Here is a 22,014-nt window from a genome sequence, read left to right as displayed (position 1 = left end):
GCTGCCCTCAGGCCTTTGGAATTTTCCATCAGCAGCGGGCAGTGGATGAACAAGGATTTCAGGCATGAAACCAAATACCTTGGGAGAATGCGGGCATGTGTGAGCCACAACAAAACACCACAAGCTGTGTGACTTATCGACAACAGAAATTTCTTTCTCACAGTAGTAGACACTGGAAGTCCAAGGTCGGGGGCCCAGAATGGTAGGGTCCCGGGGGCCCTTTCCTGGGTCACAGAGGCTGCTTTCGTGTTTTCTCATATGGCAGAAAGAGCTAGCCAGCTCTCTGGCTTCTTCTTTGAAGGGCACCGATCCCATTCGTGTGGGCTCCACCCTCTTGAACTAATTACTGCTCAGAGGCCCCACCTTCACCGTACCATCACCATAGGGGTGAGATCTCAACATAGGAGTTTGGGGGACACAAACACTCCGTCCGTAACAGAGCACTCCTCCGTCTCTGGAGAAGTTTGCACGCTGGGACGCCCCACCGCCTCCCACAGTGCTACATGGCCCCGGTGAGGTAAGCAGCAGCGGTGTTTCATAGCAAATGTGGGTAAGCCCAGTACCAGAAGAGCCACTTGGGGAGCGCGTGGCTTTAGCATGCGGTCGGTTCAGCTGTATGAAGGGCACCTCACCAGGCCCGAGGCTCTGGTCTGAGGCTCTGTTTGGTCACTCGGAACCCTGGAAAGGGAAGCCGTCTGCAAAATGAGGCTGAGATGACTTTGGACATCCCTTCCAGCTCCAAGAACCATGAGAAAAGCCACTTACGGGGAACTGCCAGAAGGTCTGGTGTTTCTAACGAGAAAATTGGATCTCGTCTAATTCCTGGAATAGTCTGTAACGTAAGGAAGTTCTGAGGGGATTTCAAAATTTGGTTCTTCAGCCAAACCCAATTCACACCTCACATCCCCCTTCCCGCCCCACCGTCTCCTCAAACACTGTCTCAGATGACATGATTTCAGGTAAGGAAATTCACCAATAATTAAATGCAAAGAAATCCTGGGATAGAGACAAACACTCCCACATCTTGTGTAACCTTCCCTATCAGAGAAACGGAACACTGGGAGCAGCAGACGCCCAGATCCAGCTGGATTTCCCATCATGGCGATAACATCCAGCCAATAGCTGCTCGGCCTAGCCACTCAGGATGCAGGTGGGAACACATGTGTCTGCTTGCTGGAGCGCTTTTAATGGCTTTCCCTTTGTCTGTCTTCCCTCCCAGGCCTGGCCTGGGCAGATCTGGCAAGACTGCAATCAAGGTCCTCTTAAGAACAGTGGCTCTGGGCTTTCCAGTCAAGTGGAAGAAGGGTCCTCTCCTCACATTCAATACGAGTCAAGGGTAAGACTCCGAAGGAAATGATGATAACTTCCCTGCAACTCCTCCTAATGCCGGGCAATGAGAAATCACTCCCTAAGGCAGAGAAGTCATTTAAACAGGGCCCCAGAGACAAAGTTCCTTGCTGCGCTGGACCCTGTACTTCGCATTCAAAACCATCCATCTGGGAAGGGCCCAAAGGAAATTCTGCTTTTTTTTTCAGTTTGGGATGGGAAAAGGAGGGGAAGGAATGACAGAGCTGTTAGGAAGGAGTCACTCAGGGCAACGTGGAGCGGGGCTGAGAACTGCTGTGCTGGCTGAGGACCCCACGGTGGCTGCCCCCCAGCCCTCCAGAAGCCACAAGTCATTCCAGCTCATCCAAGACACCAGGAGAAGGGTGGCTTATAAATTAAAGTCAAAGAGCTTAGAATTTTCAGCGGCACATTTTTTAAAATAATAAGAAAAGTAAATGAGGTTTGATGTGACTCTGGAATTTTGGATAAGACAGTTGAGTCAAGGATGATCGTACAGCAACTTTAATCCAGGGGCCAAGTGCTGAGGAAATGGTACTCAGAAATTGCTCCAAGCACCTCCACGTGAATCCTGAGAGCCCTGAGCACCACCGGCACCACCAGTTAAGGTTCCTTCTAGGAGAGGAGGCTGCAGGGGGCTATAGCAGCCGAGTAGGGATGGAGGGTGAGACCCAGGGATTCAGGGAGAAATCCCTCTGAAAACCTAGGGTTGGGACTTGCCTGCCCTAGAATCAGCCCTTCCTGCAGACCTCCTGGGGGTCTGTTCTGTTCTGCAAGAAAGGCTGACCCACACATGAACACAGCCATCCCCAAATCCAACTAGAACAAAAGCACACTTGTCCTCCTCCTGGGATTTCTAAACAGTTACAACATTTGCAGAAATGCTCTCTCCACTACACCTTCCATGCGATGTCTGTGCTGTGCCCACTGAGTTGAGCACCCAGGCAGAGGGCCTGGCAGGCTCGGGGGCTACCTGCCTGCTCACAAGCCTCCACCCCCCATGTGCATGCCTCGGACCCCCTGCTCTGCACAGGCAGTCTGTTCCCCTCTTCACGCATCTGGATAATGGCTTTCCTTCAGGACCGAGACAATTCCTTTCAGTGTGAATTGTGTCGACTCCAGTTTTGAGAACAGTTCTCCTGGAACAGCTGTCCCCTCCCCTCCCCTCAGCTCCCCAGGCAGCCAACCACCCTCTGCCCATAAACCACCATCTTTGGGAACTGAACACAGTCTGCTTCCAGGCCGCACCTTAGGCAAGTGTGTCCCCAGGCACACAACAACAGGACCCCCTCCCACATCCGCTGCCCTGAACTCATTTGCTCAGTCACATTCTAGCTGGAAACATCCAGAGTGCCTGGCTCTAGCTTTCAACTGGTATCTCTACTGGAGGCCACCAAGCTTCACCTGGGACCTGCCTGGGTGGGCCATGGGTCCACTTCTTACCTCAGGCAGGGGGCCCCCCCACCTGGCCTCTGTGTTCGTTGGACTAAGCAGGGGAGCAGAGTCCCCCCTCTGGGTGACGTCAGCCAGGGCAGGGCTTCCGCCAGCTCCAGGGGCTGAGGGGCACTCGTGTGGATCTGGGGACCCAGCTGTGCTCTCACGCACTCACGCACTGCTGGACCGGGGTCCATCTAGGACTGCCGGCGCGTCTGCGGGTACACAAGAGTCATCACATACAGCTCCTGATCATCAGGACCTTTGTATCGCTCAACCTCAGCCCTGCGTTTCTCTCCAGGTGGGAGCGTCAGGCCCCTGTGGGCTGCCTTCCACCTCCTTCTGCTCCTTCCTTCCATTTCCAGGTCTCCCAGGAGTCGTCAGCTGCGATAAGACAGGACTACCCCTGACTGCAGTGGCTTCTTTCAGGAGGGCTGGGCCTTTCCTCACCTGACTTGCCAGCTATGAGCATGACTACTGGGCTTCCCTGGTAGCTCAAGTGGTGAAGAATCTGCCTGCAATGCAGGAGCCACAGGTGACACAGGTTCGATCCCTGGGTCAAGAAGGTCCCCTGGAGGAGGACATGGCAACCCACCCCCGTATTCTCGCCTGGAGAATCCCATGGACAGAGGAGCCTGGTGGGCTACAGTCCATGGGGTCACAGAGTTGGACATGACTGAAGTGACATAGCATGCACGCACCTGGTGCAGGTCTAGGCGAGTGGTGAAAAAGCATGGAATTCAGGGTGACCTCGCGAGGGGCGAGCTGGAGCCAGGAGCACATCCAGCATCACAGCTCAACCCTGAGGGTGACCTGGGGGGACGGGGCCAGGGAGCGAGAGATGGAGCAGACAGGTGGATGAGGCCAGAAGCAATGACACAGAGTCTCAGACGTCAGGCCGGCAGCAGCCCCGCCCTGGTGCACCTGTTGTCTCCTGGAGGGCTTTCCAGGCGTCCCTCCCCCAGAGCGGGTAGTTTAACTGATCTGGCCTGTTAACACTTGGCCACAGGCACTTCCAAGAGCCTCAGGGGCTCCTCTTCTGCAGCACAGCCCATCTGTCACCTCTGCTGGATTCCCAAGTTCCCATGAAGGCAGCATTTTTCAGAGGCCACAGGCAGAGCCAGCTGACCAGAGCAGAGGTAGATTCCAGAATGGAAAGACCCAAGAAAGGGCATCTGGAAGTCAGAAAAGACCCCAGAAAGAGCAGGTGGGGAGAGGCCTGGCCCAGAACAGCCTGCACATGGGCCGTGACCCTGGGGCCTGTCTGGAGCACCTTCTTCAGATTTCTGCAGGTTGGAGGGGTAACGTGGTTTGGTCTGACTCTCTAGGCAGGCACTGGTGTGGCTCAGGCTTATCTAACAGAGCCTCCTAAATCTGACAGAAGCAGAGATTTATTTTCTGCAAGGGAAGGTCTTTGTTTTTCTGAGTGGGGAGCCAGGTAGACCATGAGTCCCTCTCTGCTCTCCTCACCCCACCTGCAAGCCCTGTTTAGACACTTCCCGGCTGCTGCCTTACCCGATTGTGTGCACGTTGCATGCATGCTTCCTGGGTTTCCCCATTCCCAAATGACCAGCTGAGACTTGGTTCTGTGCCCTCCTGGCCTCCAACTGCACTAGGAAGTGTTCTTCTCAATCAAATGTCTTCCCTGGGCCTTATCATGCCACATTAGACCGACCTTCCCCCAACAAAAGGCACTCTAACCAATTTTCATGGAAACATTTTCTTTCTAACACTAAACGTTCCAAATCATAGCAAACAACAGCCTCTAAAAATAATGTTATACTAACATCACTACCAATGCTCCCCTTGATCATTAGGGTGTCACTTGATTTTGTTTTTCATTTTTTTCATGGGCAGTCAGCATGGACATGAGCTTCTGAAGAGAGTTCTTCCCATGAGCAATCAGGGCTGCATTTGGCCTCAAAGAACGAATGCTTGGAGCTCTCCCTCTTTCTCTCTAAAGTCAAATAGTGATGAACAACTTGGACACTGAGGTTCACCGCAAGTCATCCTGGTTCCTTAAGGGAAAGAAGTGGGCAGAGCTGTCCCAGCCGGCTGGTCTGCTCCATGTCACTGATTCTGTCATAACCAACAACAGCTGGAAACATGGCCCTCTAAAGTGAAAGGTCTACCACAGACACCCTCTCCTTCTCAAGACCATCGCTTTCTCATGGTCACCGCAGGCTCAAGAAGGCACAAAACCAGCCTCATTTTCAGCTGGGTTTCTCAAGCTACCACAATAAGACAGGGAGACAGCTGCTTTCCAAAGCTCACATAAGGCGAACCAAAAGATGGGGTTAGCTGCCTTTCATTGGCAAGAAGGCATCTAAGGTCATGCTGTTGTTAGTCGTTCAGTCGTCTCTGACTCTCTGTGACCCATGGACTGCAGCACACCAGGCTTCCCTGTCCCTCACCATCTCCCGGAGCTTGCTCAAACTCATGTCCACTGAATCAATGATGTCATCCAACCATCTCTTCCTCTGTTGCCCACTTCTCCTCCTGCCTTCAATCTTTCCCACCATCAGTGTCTTTCCCAATGAGTCGGCTCTTCACATCAGGCTCATTAAAAAGCCCCAAAGCTGCCATCAGTCAGAACAGCGGCTGACAGACCCAGCTCGTCCTCCAGACAGGAACACAGGACAGCCTCTTCCCAGGCTGCCCCCACGACTGCCATCGGGAAATGCAGATCCTTCACTTTCTGTCTAAAGCCATGGCTGGAGTCTTTCCTGCCCTACCTCTTTACCAGGGCAGATCACCAGAAAACTGCCAGTCTCCAGGACAGCACTTGAGTTTCCTAGGGAAACCCCTCTGAGGACACACTGGCTTCCTTCAGGGAGCTGTACCATGCCACTTTTGCCCTCTCTGCTTTGGCTGCTGGCAAACTGAAGGCACCTTGGATTTTTGCATATATAGCAAGCTCTCTTCTTTATAACATATATTTCTATAATTTGAATTCTTATTTTAATGGCCCTGTTGCATGGGTATATTATCATATGTGTGTGTGTACATGCTAACTTGCTTCAGTCCTGTCCGACTCTTTGTGACCCCATGAACTGTAGCCCGCCAGGCTCCTCTGTCCATGGGATTCTCCAGGCAAGAATACTGGAATGGGTTGCCATGCCCTCCTCCAGGGGATCTTCCAGACCCAGGGATCGAACCCGAGTCTTCTACATTCCAGGTGGATTCTTCACCACTGAGCCACCTGGGAAGTCCATATTATCATACTAGTGATCCGAAATCATTTTAGGCAGAAACTAGAAATTGTCTTTAAAGTACCATTAAGTTTCCTAATCTATAAAGTAAAAGCTAGTAAAACTGCCTCATAGGACGGATTCAATAACACAGTGAATACACAGCATCTAACAGTACCTGGTACACAGTAGGTGCTCTATGAGATCTGATGTGATTTAAACATCATCACTTCATTTTTAATTTATGTCCAAAGCAGCATTGTTGATGTTACCAAGTCAAAAATTTTTCATTTAATTTACAATTTAGAACGTATTTTATTGCAAATTGGATTGGAGCCAGTTCAAGGCACCAAATGAATTATTTTTGAACTACAATAACTGAAATAAAACCATGCATACAAAAGAGAGAGGGAGAAAAATACCAGCACTATAATGACTTAAATACTAAAACTGAGCCTTACATTTAACTTTGTGTTTTTTGAAATCCAAAGCAGAAATGAAATCACGTTAACTAATCTGATGCTCATCATCTGATAAACGGCCTGTGCAGCTCCTATGGAAAGTGACTTTTCTCCTAACACTGGCATCTGAGGGTAAGTGTTCACACTGCTCCTCACAGGAGGTATACTGGGTACGGAGCAGAAGGGCCACATCCATGCATGCCTGCACGCAAAGGCACACACATTCATCCTTCAGAAGAGATGCTCTGCTTTTCAGTATTAAATGGTTAGGGCCTGGTTGGTGAGCTCTCTGGAGATTTCCCATGGGTACACAGAGGGGTATTCTTTATTGTTCTCTAAAACTCTCACCAAGAAATTTTGTTCAAGAGCACGAACCAGTGGATCAGATCACTGAGAATACCACCCATCCTATGTCAGTTTACACACATTTGAAAAAACATGGATTTAGATTATTCCTTTCCATCCCAAAGAACGGACCAGTTTCCAGGTTCGCATCTGTAAAACAGCCTGTCCAGCGGCTTTCCCGAGAGTGCAGGCTAGCCTCCACCTTCCCACTCCACATAGCCTCCCCGACCCCTCTGAGCCGGATGACCAGAGGGGTCTGTGACAGGGAGACCGACTTCATCCATGGAGGGTCTGCTTCTCAACGCTTGTGAATAATCAGAGATAACAGACTTCTCTGCGAAAACCATGATCACCCAACCAGGGGCAGGACCAAGTGCTAGCAGGATTTATTGGCTTTGATGAACAAAAAGGTGTTTGTTTTTGCTGGTAATTAGAGTTCAGTAGCAAGCTATAAAGAGTTCTCTGAGAATTCTAAACAGACTGTAGCTAAAGGCCACTGGATTATGACTGAATCTAAGCATTCATCTGCAGACCTCCCGAGTTAAGATGCCAGTATTTGATAAAGCACAACCACACAGACCACCGGAGAGGAATGTTCTTAATGTCCAAGGAGAAAAGGCGGCCCGCGTGTGCTCACGTGTGGGGGTGACTGCTGCCATGGGATGCAGCAGTTCCATAAATATATCTCTCCAAAGGTCCACACACCCTGCGTATTGGGCAACGTTTCGACAACTCTGCACTCTCACAACTGTCAGAGAGTGGGTTCCCAGGTCCTACGAAGGGCTGGGTGGGGCATTTGACAGAGAGAAGTGGTTTGCAAAGCCATATGCATTTGCACTTTTCTTTCAGCACCCACTGTTGAATGTGGGGCTTTTTGTTGTTGTTTTTTTCTTAACAAATCTGAGATATGAATACAAATTTGACTACAATTAATTTAAAGTTATTTTCTAGTAGTATAGGCAAAAGAGGACGAGCAAAGTGCTGTCATCAATATTTTAAAATACTGTCGATTGAGGTTTGACAGAAAGCAAAATTCTGTAAAGCAATTATCCTTCAATAAAAAAATAAATTAAAAAAATACTGTCAAGATGAAATAAATGTGTGCTTAGAGATAACTGCTCATCTTGCTTGTCTTGGCCAATAACTTGTTACTTTCTCCTTAATCCCAGAAAATACGCCTAAGATTATTTTCATTTACTCTACTCACATCATGATAACCAAGAGAAACAGAAAAGTCAACAACAAACTCACTCACAGGAATGAAAAAAATTAAAATGAGACCAGATAAACAAAACAAGGTTAAAAAAAAAAATCAAGCCCCAGATATGGCTAAGACGAGGGGACAATAACTGCTTTTGTAGTCCTTACCCATTGCCTCTACTCTTGAGAAGCTTAAGTTCACATTTAGGATTCCAGGCATCTTACTATCTAGGGCACTAGGAAAACTTGACAATATATATATTTTCCCCAAGAACTAGATTTCCATTTAATTTTGTTCTCTTCAGTCCAATATAAATTTTCCCATTGTTTTGCATGTTTTGGCCTCCTCAATTTATTTATTTAAAGTTCTTAAGCAGTCATCTCACAATGTTTCCTTCAGAGAAACATAAAACAGACAGCTACTCCAGGAGGAAGAACAAGCCCTCGGGCCGCGGGCCGCAGGTTGAGAGTCAGCTGGCCTCCTGCCGCCTGAGGCTCCCTGCAAGTGATCTCAGCCTGGGCCAGCCTCTCAACCCCCGGGCCTGCTGTCTCCTCATCTGAAACACCAGCAGGCAGCCTCTGATTCTGCCCACGCCGTCTTTGGACTCTAGGGTTCTGTGGTTCTTTCTTCCTCAAGGGGAGAATTGCCAATGGACAAAGGGCGTAACTGATGATTCTTTAAGACACTGACATTCTACTTTTAGAAAGTTGGACTTTGTTTGAAACTGGCTGAAAAAAAAAATTCAACCGCACAAAGATAATCCCACTATCTGAATATATTTAGAGTGAATCAAAATCGTGCTGATCTGAGAAAGGGGATGCAACTCACGACAACACTAAGACCTCTTCCTTTTACAGCGTGTGCTTCAAGAACAGACCAACCTCAAATGAGCATCTCCACTCTCAGAGACAGTCTGTTCAGTGATCTCCTGGATTCCCTGAAGGACTGGGACTCAGGCTTGACTAGGTCCCTACTCAAGAGGAAGCAAAGGCGCCCAGTAGCACTGTTTTGGAACTTCCAGAATCTGAGTGAAAATAATATGTATTCAGAAAAGCATTTAAAGAGGCAGAACAATCCAGAGTCTGATACTTACTTGTGGCCCAGCTCATGAGCGATGGTAAAGGCCAAATTGAGGCCATTGTCTTCGGCAAGCACACATTTCCTCTTAGCACTGCACACACCTCCTAAGTAAGCAATTCCTGCAGCAGAGACACAAAACACATCCTCTTCAGAACATGCGAGGTCCTGACCTCGCAGGGCAAATCCACACGGTCAACATCACACACCATCGAGAGGGGCAAGCGGGGGCGAGGATGACCACGGGACTGGGCCTGTCTCTCCATAGCTCATGGAGACTGGCTGGTCGGTGTGGGATGCTTCTGTATTTGTCTAATGATAATAATAACCACCACAAGCATCTCTCAAGCATTTAACACGTATCAGGCTGAGCAGTTGGCACATCTTTTCTAACAAAGTCCTCATTAGCCAGGATGGAGGCAACAGGGAAACTGCGGTTCAGAGAGGAAAGGTAACTTTCCCAAGGTCCCCTGGACTGGCACCTGGAGCTGAAGGCTGAGGCAGCTAACGTCAGCATCCAGGGCCAGGGTCAGGAGAGGACAGCAAGGCGAGATGCCCAGCGTGCAAGGTTCAAAGACAGGACCCCGAGGGGGTGAGCAGGCCCCTTCAGACTCCGTGCCCCAGGCCTCCACGTCCCTCGCCCCAGGCGCAGCCCCGCCAGGGTTAACGCTCTCAGAGGGTCAGCCAAACCAGGGCCAGGGCTCACTCAGAGCAGGCCAAGGACAGTGGGGAGGTTCAGGAAAATGTCTCAGGAGCCCCTCGAAGGAGGAGACCGGGTCCTGGGAGGAGTGAAAGACACCAGAAGAGTAAGGGCTGGGAGGCCATCTGGGGAGATGGATCCCGCGGTCTGATCGCTCATCCCTGCACACACGTGAGGGACCCCAGGACCTGCCCTGAGACGGGAAGACTGCGGCAGTGGAACTAGGGGAACCAGACTCAGGAGGACACTGTGAGCAAGGGGCTGAGGACAGAGGATGGGAGGGGGCGGCCTGTGGGGGAGATGGGGTGAGGACAGAGGATAGGAGGGGGCCGGCCTGTGGGGGAGATGGGGTGAGGACAGAGGATGGGAGGGGGCGGCCTGTGGGGGAGATGGGGTGAGGACAGAGGATGGGAGGGAGCCGGCCTGTGGGGGAGATGGGGTGAGGACAGAGGACGGGAGGGGGCGGCCTGTGGGGGAGATGGGCTGAGGACAGAGGACGGGAGGGGGCAGCCTGTGGGGGAGATGCAGTGAGGACAGAGGATGGGAGGGGGCAGCCTGTGGGGAAGATGGGGTGAGGACAGAGGACGGGAGGGGGCGGCCTGTGGGAGAGATGGGGTGAGGACAGAGGATGGGAGGGGGCCGGCCTGTGGGGAAGATGGGGTGAGGACAGAGGATGGGAGGGGGCGGCCTGTGGGGGCAATGGGATGAGGACAGAGGATGGAGGGGGCGGCCTGTGGGGAAGATGGGCTGAGGACAGAGGATGGGAGGGGGCGGCCTGTGGGAGAGATGGGGTGAGGACAGAGGATGGGAGGGGGCGGCCTGTGGGGGAGATGGGGTGAGGACAGAGGATGGGAGGGGGCGGCCTGTGGGGGAGATGGGGTGAGGACAGAGGATGGGAGGGGGCGGCCTGTGGGGGAGATGGGCTGAGGACAGAGGATGGGAGGGGGCGGCCTGTGGGGAAGATGGGCTGAGGACAGAGGATGGGAGGGGGCGGCCTGTGGGGGAGATGGGGTGAGGACAGAGGATGGGAGGGGGCCGGGCTGTGGGGGAGATGGGCTGAGGACAGAGGATGGGAGGGGGCGGCCTGTGGGGGAGATGGGGTGAGGACAGAGGATGGGAGGGGGCCGGGCTGTGGGGGAGATGGGCTGAGGACAGAGGATGGGAAGGGGGCCGGCCTGTGGGGGAGATGGGGTGAGGACAGAGGATGGAGGGGGCGGCCTGTGGGGAAGATGGGCTGAGGACAGAGGATGGGAGGGGGCAGCCTGTGGGGGAGATGGGGTGAGGACAGAGGATGGGAGGGGGCGGCCTGTGGGAGAGATGGGGTGAGGACAGAGGATGGGAGGGGGCAGCCTGTGGGGGAGATGGGCTGAGGACAGAGGATGGGAAGGGGGCCGGCCTGTGGGAGAGATGGGCTGAGGACAGAGGATGGGAGGGGGCCGGGCTGTGGGGGAGACGGGCTGAGGACAGAGGATGGGAGGGGGCAGCCTGTGGGGAAGATGGGCTGAGGACAGAGGATGGGAGGGGGCAGCCTGTGGGGGAGATGGGCTGAGGACAGAGGATGGGAAGGGGGCCGGCCTGTGGGAGAGATGGGCTGAGGACAGAGGATGGGAGGGGGCCGGGCTGTGGGGGAGACGGGCTGAGGACAGAGGATGGGAGGGGGCCGGGCTGTGCGGGAGACGGGCTGAGGACAGAGGACGGGAGGGGGCGGCCTGTGGGAGAGATGGGCTGAGGACAGAGGATGGGAGGGGGCAGCCTGTGGGGGAGATGGGGTGAGGACAGAGGATGGGAGGGGGCGGCCTGTGGGGGAGATGGGGTGAGGACAGAGGATGGGAAGGGGGCCGGCCTGTGGGAGAGATGGGCTGAGGACAGAGGATGGGAGGGGGCCGGGCTGTGGGGGAGACGGGCTGAGGACAGAGGATGGGAGGGGGCGGCCTGTGGGGGAGATGGGGTGAGGACAGAGGATGGGAGGGGGCGGCCTGTGGGGGCGATGGGCTGAGGACAGAGGATGGGAGGGGGCGGCCTATGGGGGAGATGGGGTGAGGACAGAGGATGGGAGGGGGCGGCCTGTGGGAGAGATGGGGTGAGGACAGAGGATGGGAGGGGGCCGGCCTGTGGGGGAGATGGGGTGAGGACAGAGGATGGGAGGGGGCGGCCTGTGGGAGAGATGGGGTGAGGACAGAGGATGGGAGGGGGCGGCCTGTGGGGGAGATGGGGTGAGGACAGAGGATGGGAGGGGGCGGCCTGTGGGGGAGATGGGGTGAGGACAGAGGATGGGAGGGGGCTGGGTTGTGGTGGGTGATGAGGTGAGGACAAAGGATGGGAAGGGGCGGCCTGTGGGGGAGATGGGGTGAGGACAGAGGATGGGAGGTCGCGGCCTGTGGGGGAGATGGGGTGAGGACAGAGGATGGGAGGGGGCGGCCTGTGGGGGAGATGGGGTGAGGACAGAGGATGGGAGGGGGCTGGGTTGTGGTGGGTGATGAGGTGAGGACAAAGGATGGGAAGGGGCGGCCTGTGGGGGCGATGGGGGTGTTTCAGGGAAGCAAAGCTGTTCTCCTACAGGGGCCCAGGAAAAGGAGAGGGCCTCGGATGGACTGGGCACAGCTGTAGGTCATGGGCATCAGCCGTGCATGGCTGCTCGTCTCCGGGGTGACACCATCTGTGGCGGCTCTGCACACTCCTTTGCAGCTCTGAACCTTGGAAGGACATCCCCGTGGTCCCGTCCAAGGACCCTCAGCACGGGGCCTGGGACTGGACTTGAGTGCTGGTGGCGGCTGACTCCCCACTGTGTCCTGTGACACAAATGAGGGGCTGGGGGCCCGGGGTGGGTTAGCGGGTCACAGGCCTGGGCGGGCCCGGTGTGGCCCTCGCTGTGGGCTCACAGGGGTGCGGAGCGGGCAATGGCTGCAGCCAGGTGTGCACGGGCCGGTGGCGCTGGTGACCAGGGCCTCTGCCCGCAGGCCCACCCCTGGGAAGGGCTGTGGCCACAGGCAGCTCCCTCGAAGTGATTAAGGAGTCTTGGGAGTGAAGGGCGGCCCTGCAGGCACAGGGGCCAGGGCGGGAAGGAGCTGGCAGAGACAGTAAGTAGGGGGATTTAGTAATTAAAAATGAACCTCCCTCCCCACTCCCGAAGAACTAAACCTACATCCTGTTTGTTGACATCAAGACTAAGCCGGGGCAGACCTCCGGCACACACAGGGCTCCGTCACGACCCCCGCGAGGGGCAGACCAGCTCAGCACAGGAGCCGGGCACCAGAGCACACACCTGTTTTTATTTGGAAACATGCTTGGCCGGGGCTGAAGTTTTTGTTTTGTTTTCCATAAGAAAAGAAAAGAAAGGAAATGCTCTTTGGCCTCAAGATGTGTTTTCTGCATGCGGGCATCTTAATGCAGACTACGGGAAGGAAGAAAATGACAACCAGAAAGGACATGATCTGCCTTTGCGGTGCCTTCAAGGTCATTACTCTGGTTTTGTTTTAAAAATGCTTTGTGGGCTGCTGCAAAAAGTCCGGCAGTGAGCGGGGCGGAAAGCTTCCACACAGCACTGACGGCATCCGCGTGCCACACACATGCACACACTCAAACATACCCCTGGTCTGCCCAGCCTCCCGGGTCAGTGAATCAATTGGAAACAATCAGACGTGCTTGCCCCAAGGAGTTGTCTGGTGAAGGGGAAGGACAGACATCCAGGGCCAGCTGTGCTGAGCTTGCTGTCCCGCGACCGCCCACTGAACCAGCAGACTTCAAATACCACAGAAGTATGCCCTGGCCCCGCCTGCACTCAGCACCGGAATAGGGCATTGTGAGCTTCCACTCTGGGCAACATGCAAGGCTGGGGAACTACTAAGGGGAAGGCCTCTCAATTATCGCATTTTAGTTTCTCCAAAGTGCAGATGACTTTTTTTTTTAAACTAGAAAATGAAGCCTTGGTTTATAAGAGATGCTCCCAGACAATGGTGGATTAAGGTCTAGTGTTTTTAGTGATTTATTCCAATTGTGAACTGCCTGGTCATAAAACCAAGCAAGGCAAAACACCTCAACAAAAACAGCCCAAAAATGGAGCACTGGAACTTGCAAGTTTATGAGCAATGCTGGGGGAAATGCTTAGAACTCGAAAACCAAAGCCTGGAGAGAAGCCCAGGTTGCTGTAAAAGCACGTAGGGAACAGATGGTAATTAAGCTGGGAGCTGCGGGGTAAACACAGCCCGCCACTGTTCCATGTTTCCTGGGAACAGCAGTGTAGCGAGCAGGCTGTGATGGAGACACCCTGTTACCTCTGCAAAGGCACCAACTTGAAAACCCCACTGGATCCTACCTCAGCACTTGTCAAGAAATGAGGGAAACCCAGTTTTCTCAGCATTGATTTTGTTTTTTAAACTAAAAAATGAAATCTGTAAACATAACTTCTGCTAATGCCCATGCTGAAACTGTGGAAGCAGAGGGACCTTCTTGTGGAACTGGAATTCCCCACAGACAGCAAGGATTTCTCAGACCCCAGAGTGGTGCTTTCAGTGGTTTCGACCTTCCACGATTTAAAATTCTCCACCAGAGAAATCAGAGTAGAACTTAGTTCTGAAATTTTAAAAAACATCAGTTCCACATGTTTGCAGAGCTCCTTGGAACAAAAGCGAAGCAGAAAGGCAACTGGCATTTATTAGGGTTCTCCTCACAGGCTAGTTCAGCTCTGCATGCATGGTCCTCCCTTATTTGGAAGGTGTTACTGGCCCCACTTTACAGGCAGGGAAGTGAAGGTTCAGCATCCAGTTACGTGGCTGGTTAGGGCTCAGACTTGGGTACAAATGCAGGGCTCTCTCCAGCACCCACACCCCCCCAGGCAAACCCTGGGCACCCTACACCAAAGTTTTGATAACCAGCAACAACAATAAGCTTGAAGGATTTAAAAGATTTTCATAAATCTTAATGTGCACTTATGCTGAAATGTGGGTGGGATACAGTAAAGGTTTCACATGTTCAAGTCCAAATTCTTTAATCCTAAAGATGAAAAGACTTGAGGGATATATGCGGTCATATTAACAGTAGTAGAGTTCCCTCTAGGACATGATTAAATCATTACAGATCTTTACATTTTTTTCCTTTTGGCTTAAACCTAGTACAATGAATATGTACTCACTATGAAAATTAAAAGTATTGGTTATATTTAATTTATTCAAGGTGACATACAACAGGCAAAGGTGACAGACTAACAAACCAACAACAACAAGAAAAACTATCCGGATTTTGATTCTGAGTGTACAGCCCTGAAGGCAGTAGATATGAAGCAAGGTTACAGTCAACACATAATTTAGTGTGTGCTTGTATCCTAAGGGCAACTCACTCCATTTCTATGAAAGCCTTGGCACAGATTAGGAAAAGCAATATACATTTTGGAAAGTCTGAAATCCTGGAGTTACAGATGAAGGGCTGTAAAGTGTTTTCCTGATGCCTGGAGAAGTGTATCTCGTTCATCACAAAGCAGATCACATCCACTAGAGCCTCCCAACCCAGTTTCTCAGGCAAATCAACTCAGTGTGGACACACTCTTCTCCATTCCTTTTCTTGGTAGGAGCACAAGCTTGAGGAGCAAATTGGGTGAGATGGTTTAATTTCTTTTTCAGTGGAAAACTGTGTGGTGTAAGCACATAATTCTTAGACTTAGAGTTGACCACATGATCTTTTCTAGATTTAAAGAGTAAACAACACCCAATTGTATAAATTCTGGTTTATCCAGCAAATTGTCTGTGTAAACAGTTTACAGCTGCTGGCCCTGTTGCCCATTACTCAGACCTTCTTGGGCTCTGCCTCTGAGAGAGATGGTCAACTTTCTCCCACCAGCCGCTCCAGGAATCAACACCACCATGATTACCCCTGGCATACCACGCTGCCAATTATGAGATCGCAATTTACATCTATTCTCTCGGCAATCACAGCAGTAGAGATTGAGTTTCATGCTCAGGCTTGTCAACAAGGCCTTGTGCTCTTGGAAACTCACTAAGTGGTTGGAGGTATGATGTGAATTTGTGAACGGCATTAGGAACAAATGTCTTAGAACCCAGGATGTGACCGATGAAAAGTAACTATGGTCTATTCTTATTACTCACAGTACTTGGATTCTAAAGGGAAGCTCTGAACCCTGAATTCTGGAATAGAGAACAACTGGTCCTAGAGGAAATACAAGGTTTGGTTCCTATGAGTCTCTGATCACATTTTGTCAACTGACACATAACTTTGTTTTATGTGTGTTTCTGCTTAAAGACACCTATTCAATATGTATCATTGATTCATCAACATTGAACTCAGTGCCAGCAGTCTATAACTCAAGGCTGAATAAAGTTCATCTAGTGTTTTCCTTGCAAGGCATGTGGCAACCTGGAGCTTTGAAACACTAATCAGCACTTCAGCACTATCCTTGGAGGCCACTTGAAACAGCAAAATCACCACTAAAAGCAGAAAAATACGAACAACAAGGTGCCAGAGAGACCTCAGAAAGGACACTTGCTCATAGCATGGGAGCTGCAACGAGAAAGGAAAACACGGCCTTGTCTGACCTCTCCTGGGAACATGCCTGTTGGGTGACTCAAGTATTTCACCATTCTCCATGTATCTGCAAATGACCACAGAAGTACTACAAGTACCAATTTGGGAGTTTCAAATAAATTTTAATGAGTAAGTGAATTCACAAATGCAGACTCTATGAACAAGGAAAATTGGCTGCATTCTCCAAAACCATGTCTTTTATCAGGCACAATGAAGTCCTTATCAGCTGCAATAAGGAAAATCACTTTTCGTTTACATTTCCTATATATGCTGCTTGTATTTCCTAACTCTATCCTATTCTATTAACTGACTCAGGCCCTTCTCTGTAATTCTGCTTCTGCAATCTCTGAGATCAGTGGTTCACAGGGTCATTGTAAGTCACTGACCCCCCTAAAGGGTTCTGCACAAAGTGGACAGAGCCCCATAAATGCTGAAGAACAGGCATAGCTTCTAATAAATCGGGAAAGAAGGTTCATGCTAAGTGTCTGGAGAGGTGGCAAGGGCAGGAGAGGCAACTGCTTGGGACTGAGGGACACTGTGTTCCATCCCAGCCCTGCCCACGGCTTTCTGCCCTGGCGCAGGGCCCCCATGTCCCAGGGGGCACAGCAGGACAGCCCCTCCCAGATTCAGCCTTGTCTTAGCAATTCCCCCACAAGTAGGAATCCCCATCTCCCTGCTCTTCTGGGTCCCTTGGGGTCAGTCACAGTGGAAGGAAGATGAGTTAATAAGGTCTTTATCCCTACACCATGGATGGGAGTGGGAGGCAATGGCTTAAAAAGTGGCACTGGTTCCCTCCTTAAACATAAGCACTGCAGTTGTCACTGCAATACAAAACTGTCCATGCCAAACATCTATCTAACCTGGAAGCACTGATGAACTAAAAACCCAGCAGCTCACAAAGGTCAAATGAAGCAGTAAATAGACAAAGTATGAAGGGCTCACATGCCTGATTTTGAAACAATACCAAGTTAGAGTAATCAAAGCAGTGTGCTACATACATAGACATTCAGATCAACTGAACAGAACTGAGAATCCAGAAATAAATCTTCACATTTACAGTCAACTGACTTTTGACAAAGATGCCAAGACCATTCAGTGGAGGAAAGAAGAGTCCTTTTCAACAGATGGTGCTGAGACAAATAGATACCCAATGTCAGAACCCCTTCCTTCGATCATACACAAAAATGAACTCCAAACGGATTGCAGACCTAAATGTAACAGCTAAAACGATAAATCTTGCAGAAGAAAACAGAAGTAAATCTCTGATCAGAGAGGAAGGCAAAGCCTTCTCAGATGTAACACCAAAAGCATGAGTGGGGATAAAAAAATCCCACGCCAGTGTGTTTACCAATGCAGACATGGTCTCCTTGGGGCCCACTCCTCCCACAAAGGAGAATGTCTGGGTGGGGGCTGGGAGTGAGGTGGGGAGAGGAGGCATTCCCAGCCAAGCAGGGAACGTGCTGACACCTCCCCAAGGAAGCTGTCCAGCCGCGCTGCCTACATTATGGCTTCCTGCTAAGTGGGACCGTCCCAGCAGCCTCTGTGCTACAGGCTAGTTCATGCGGCCGTATCAAATCCACGTGAGCTGTGCTTTGTGTGTGCATGGGCAGGGTGTGTGTGTCTGTGTGTGCGTGCACACATGGGCAGGTGTGTGTGTCTGTGTGCATGTGCACGCATGGGCGGGTGTGTGTGCATGGGCGTGTGTGTGTGTGCATACATGGGTGTGTGTGTGTGTTTGTGTGTGCATGGGTGGGTGGGGTGTGTGTGTGCGCATGGCTGTGGGTGTACATGGGCAGGTGTGTGTGTGTGTGCATGGGTGGGTGCGTGTGTGTGCGCATGGGCGGGTGTGTGTGTGTGCATGGGTGTGTGTGTGTGTGTACATGCGCAGGTGTGTGTGTGTGCATGGGCAGGTGTGTGTGTGCATGGGTGTGTGTGTACATGGTCGTGTGTGTGTGTGTGTGTGCATGGGCAGGTGGGTGTGTGTATGTGTACATGGGCAGGTGTGTGTGTGTGTGCATGGGTGGGTGCGTGTGTATGCGCATGGGCGGGTGTGCGTGTGTGCATGGGTGTGTGTGTGTGTGTGCATGGGCAGGTGTGTGTGTGTGCGCATGCACACATGGGTGTGTGTGTGTACATGGGGGTGTGTGTGTGTGTGCATGCACACATGGGTGGGTATGTGTACATGGGAGGGTGTGTGTGTGTGCATGGGCGTGTGTATGTGTCTCTTGATTACGGTCAGAACCAGAAAAGACAATGTGCGCTGGGTTGCACCCCGGCTTAGGACAAACATGCCCTAAGTCTGGGCGTCCCAGGCACCTCCAGGATCTAGGGCTTTAGGAAGAGATGCCACCCCTAGTGAGGGAAGCACACAGCAAGACCCCCAGAGGACTCGAGGGTTGCTGGGCTAGAGCCGAGACTCCTACAAGATAAGAGAGTGAAGTGTAAACGGAGGAGTCAGTTCTCGCTGGGTTCACAAACTGGAACTGAAACATTTATCCAAAAGGTTTGCTGCACTCTGTGGAAACTGAAACCTATTGGGAGATGGGGAGGGAAGAGGAAACTGTTGACATCCAACAGCCCACGGCCAGCTTGAGCCAGGTGAGCAGAGACGCCGTGCAGGCTTCCTATGCTCCAGCAAGACAGCGCTTGTCTGGGAAGAGGATCCCCAGGGAGCAGACAGGGCTCCTCCAAAAGCTCAAGAGGCCTCTCCTCGGAGGGAGCACAGAGGCTCAGGGGCTTCAGCCTCAGGCCCAGACCCCCGCCAGAAGGGCCCCAGAAAGTTCACCTCAGGACGTCAAAGGAAGGAGGTCTGTGCCAGGATCCCGAGACTCTCTCATTTCAACAAATACTTCGCGCAGTGTTTCCTGACTGCCTGAATGTTACAGCATCAGGCCAGGCACAAGATCCGAAGATGAACCAAAGGACTGCAGGCCATGGGAAACAGTCCCAAGAACACCATTCCAGCAAGAAGGCAGGGAGGCAGGTGGAAAGGTGAGCAGACATTTAAAAGTCAAGCTCAGGGCCCGACAGGTGGGCGCTGGGGTCTCTAAGGGACAATCGTCCCAGTGTCCTGTGTCCAGGTCTGGGCTCCCGGGACAGCAGACAACGGAGACTGCAGATGGAGCTGGCTCTGGGTCCCCTGCTCCCCCATGCAGCCTCAGCCCCCTGCTCAGGGTGACGGGTAACAGCAGAGGACCCTCCCTGCCCCCACAGAACCACGCCCTCCTCACTCTCACCTTCGGTCACATTTCTGCACACCCTGGCCACGCTGGCTCAGCTGGCAGGAGTCTGCCGGCAGCACTGTGAGTGCAGCAGGGATGCAGGCCTTTAGGCTTCATTTCAAAGACCTCCAAAGCCTTGTGTGCTCCCCGAGCACCACAGAGTGAAACAGACTCTGCCAAGCCTGCTCGGTGTCTGCACCTCAGCAAGTTCTCCTGGGTGTGCACATGGACGTGTGTGGGTTTGTGCGTGGGCACACACGAGTGTGCCTGGATGCGGTTCTGGGCAGCCACCACCAGACAACATTCCTGAAAGGCGGTGGTGTGAGGTAGATGCCCACGCTCCTGTAGTAAGAAACCCTGGTGGATTTTAGGAGTTTTACTACATTCCCATTGGCTCACCAACCTCACCATTTAGCATCTGTTTTTGTCAATAATTCCAGGGACCTTTAGCAGTCCTCCTTCCACAGCTTTGAGACTCCTCCACCCTCCTTTCTCACCATCATGCTTCCCCTCCCTGGGGTTGAGGATGCCCTCTCTCTCCCTAGGGAAAGTTGAGGTTTAGGGGACAGGGGTCAAGATGTGCTTTAAAAACATCTCGGTCCTGTGGGATGTGGAAAATGAGACAACCAAGGCTTCCACAGGGCCAGATATCCCAAAGGAGTACCTAAGAGTGGATGTGAAGTGTTCCCTGCAGAAATTCAAGTGCTACCGGGAAGAGGGCACACTCCTGACCTAGCCTGCTCATGGTCAAACGCACCCTGAGTCCTAATCTCCCTCAACAGTCCTGTCTGAACTAAATGTGTGAGAGCAGCGGCAGGCAGGGCGTGAGGCAAGACCACCACATCGGGATGGCAGCTGAGCTGGACGAAGGCATGGTGGCCGGGAGCTGGGGGGAGAGGACTCCCTGGGGCAGCGCCCAGGGCAGGGCCTCCACCTGGCTGAGGGAGTGTCTGCCAGAGGGCAGGCACACAGCTGTCCACGTTATGCAGAACTACCACGTGACGGAAGCGGCTTCCCCAGAGGGAGGGGACGCCAAGGGGCACAAGCGAGTCTGCCCAGGGGCTGGCACTCTCAGATCACCAGACCCAGGTTCCGGCCACACCGAGCGCTCACTTTCAAATACTCACTGAGCAGCACACCTAGATGTGCTTGTTTTCACGTGAATTTGAAAAATAGAAGAGGTGTTCACACAAGCGAAAAAGGAGAGTATGGACCTGATTTAATGATGGGAAACCGGCCAAGACTCCTGGCCAGTTCAGATGATACTTTGTCTTGTCCCAGGAGCTAACATATAACCTGGTGACTACAGTTGATAAGACTGTATGATATAATCGAACTTGGTTTAGAGAGTAGAACTTAAATGTTTTCACCTGCTCCCCCCAAAATGTAAGTATGTTGATAAACTTCAAGGGTGGTGGGGAATCCTTTTCACAAATTACCAAGTGGTACACTTTAAATATCTTAAATTTTTATTTGTCAGTGATACCTCAATAACACAGGGAGAGAAGACAGGTTATTTTAAGAGAATTAAAGGGTCTTAGGTTGATGAAGTCATAGTGCTATTAATTAGTTAATTAAAATGGTATCAATGAGTCAAGGTTTGCTTTTATTTGTATCCCCAGATACCTGTTTACCTGTATTTCTTGGACTATATGAGGTGGCCTTACAAGTCTCTTTTACTGTCTCCCATTCTTCCAAGGACCCTTGCAATGGTATGTTCTTGAAACTTGCCTGAAGCAGCCTTGACAACAGCTTCCCTTCCTCTCGTACTAATAACTGTATTTGTACAGAAGAATAAAATACAAGGCCATATGTAGAAATGCTTGCCAGGTGAGCAAAGAGAAGCTTTTTCAGAATAATTAAGAAACCATGTCTCTTGCTAAATGCTGAGCCCAGCAAAACCACCCTCTTGGTGATGAACTGTGGAACGTGAGTGCGACCTGGGGTGAAGGTCCGCAGCACCAGGGCCCTTCCCCGCTGTGCTCTGTCCTGGGGCCCGCCGGGTGGGGGGAAGTTCAGGCCCCAGGGAAGCTCTGGACAGCAGCTTCTGATGCAGGTCTGTCATTGCCCACAGGCAGGACCCCACAGCCCCTCGACTAAAGAGAGGGTCCTCACACAGAAAGCTGGCCGTCATCTGGGTGCTGACTCAGCTCTCGTGAGTGAAAGTCCATCTACCAGGCCAGCCCTGACTCTGGAAAGCCTCAAGAGGCCTGGGGCAGGGGCTCTGCCTCTGCGGTCAGGAGGCAGAAATGACAGCATCCCATTTAAGCTAGCCTCTTAGAAAGGAATGCTGATGAGAAGTCAGGTGGGCCCCCAGCACACAGGGAGAAAACAGGCCGGCCTGCAGCAGGGCAGGCAGCAGACGAGGAAGACGCCCAGCCGGGGGAAGGGTCCCCCAGACGTGGCGGAGGGTGGAGGGTTCGCCTTTGGGTTCAACATTTTACTGCTCTATGCTTATGGACACAGCTCGTACCTAAGGCTCCTGTCTTAGTTCCTTCAAGCTGCTGTA

At 52.0% G+C, this 22,014-nt stretch overlaps 1 protein-coding gene across 2 annotated transcripts in view; it reads right to left on the bottom strand.

Moving 5' to 3' along the window:
• Nucleotides 1-22,014, bottom strand: part of ADAMTS17 (ADAM metallopeptidase with thrombospondin type 1 motif 17) — a 388,819-nt gene that overhangs the window by 206,754 nt on the left and 160,051 nt on the right. For both annotated transcript variants that reach the window (XM_065906211.1, XM_065906212.1), the window contains exon 8: nt 9,070-9,175. In XM_065906211.1, coding sequence (XP_065762283.1) covers nt 9,070-9,175 — 106 coding nt within the window. The remainder of the gene's footprint in view (nt 1-9,069; nt 9,176-22,014) is intronic.

The sequence above is a fragment of the Muntiacus reevesi genome, chromosome 15 (assembly GCF_963930625.1).
Source record: "Muntiacus reevesi chromosome 15, mMunRee1.1, whole genome shotgun sequence".
Classification (NCBI taxonomy): domain Eukaryota; kingdom Metazoa; phylum Chordata; class Mammalia; order Artiodactyla; family Cervidae; genus Muntiacus; species Muntiacus reevesi.
Note: the sequence above shows the minus strand (reverse complement) of the source record. Positions and strands in the feature narration are given on the sequence as shown.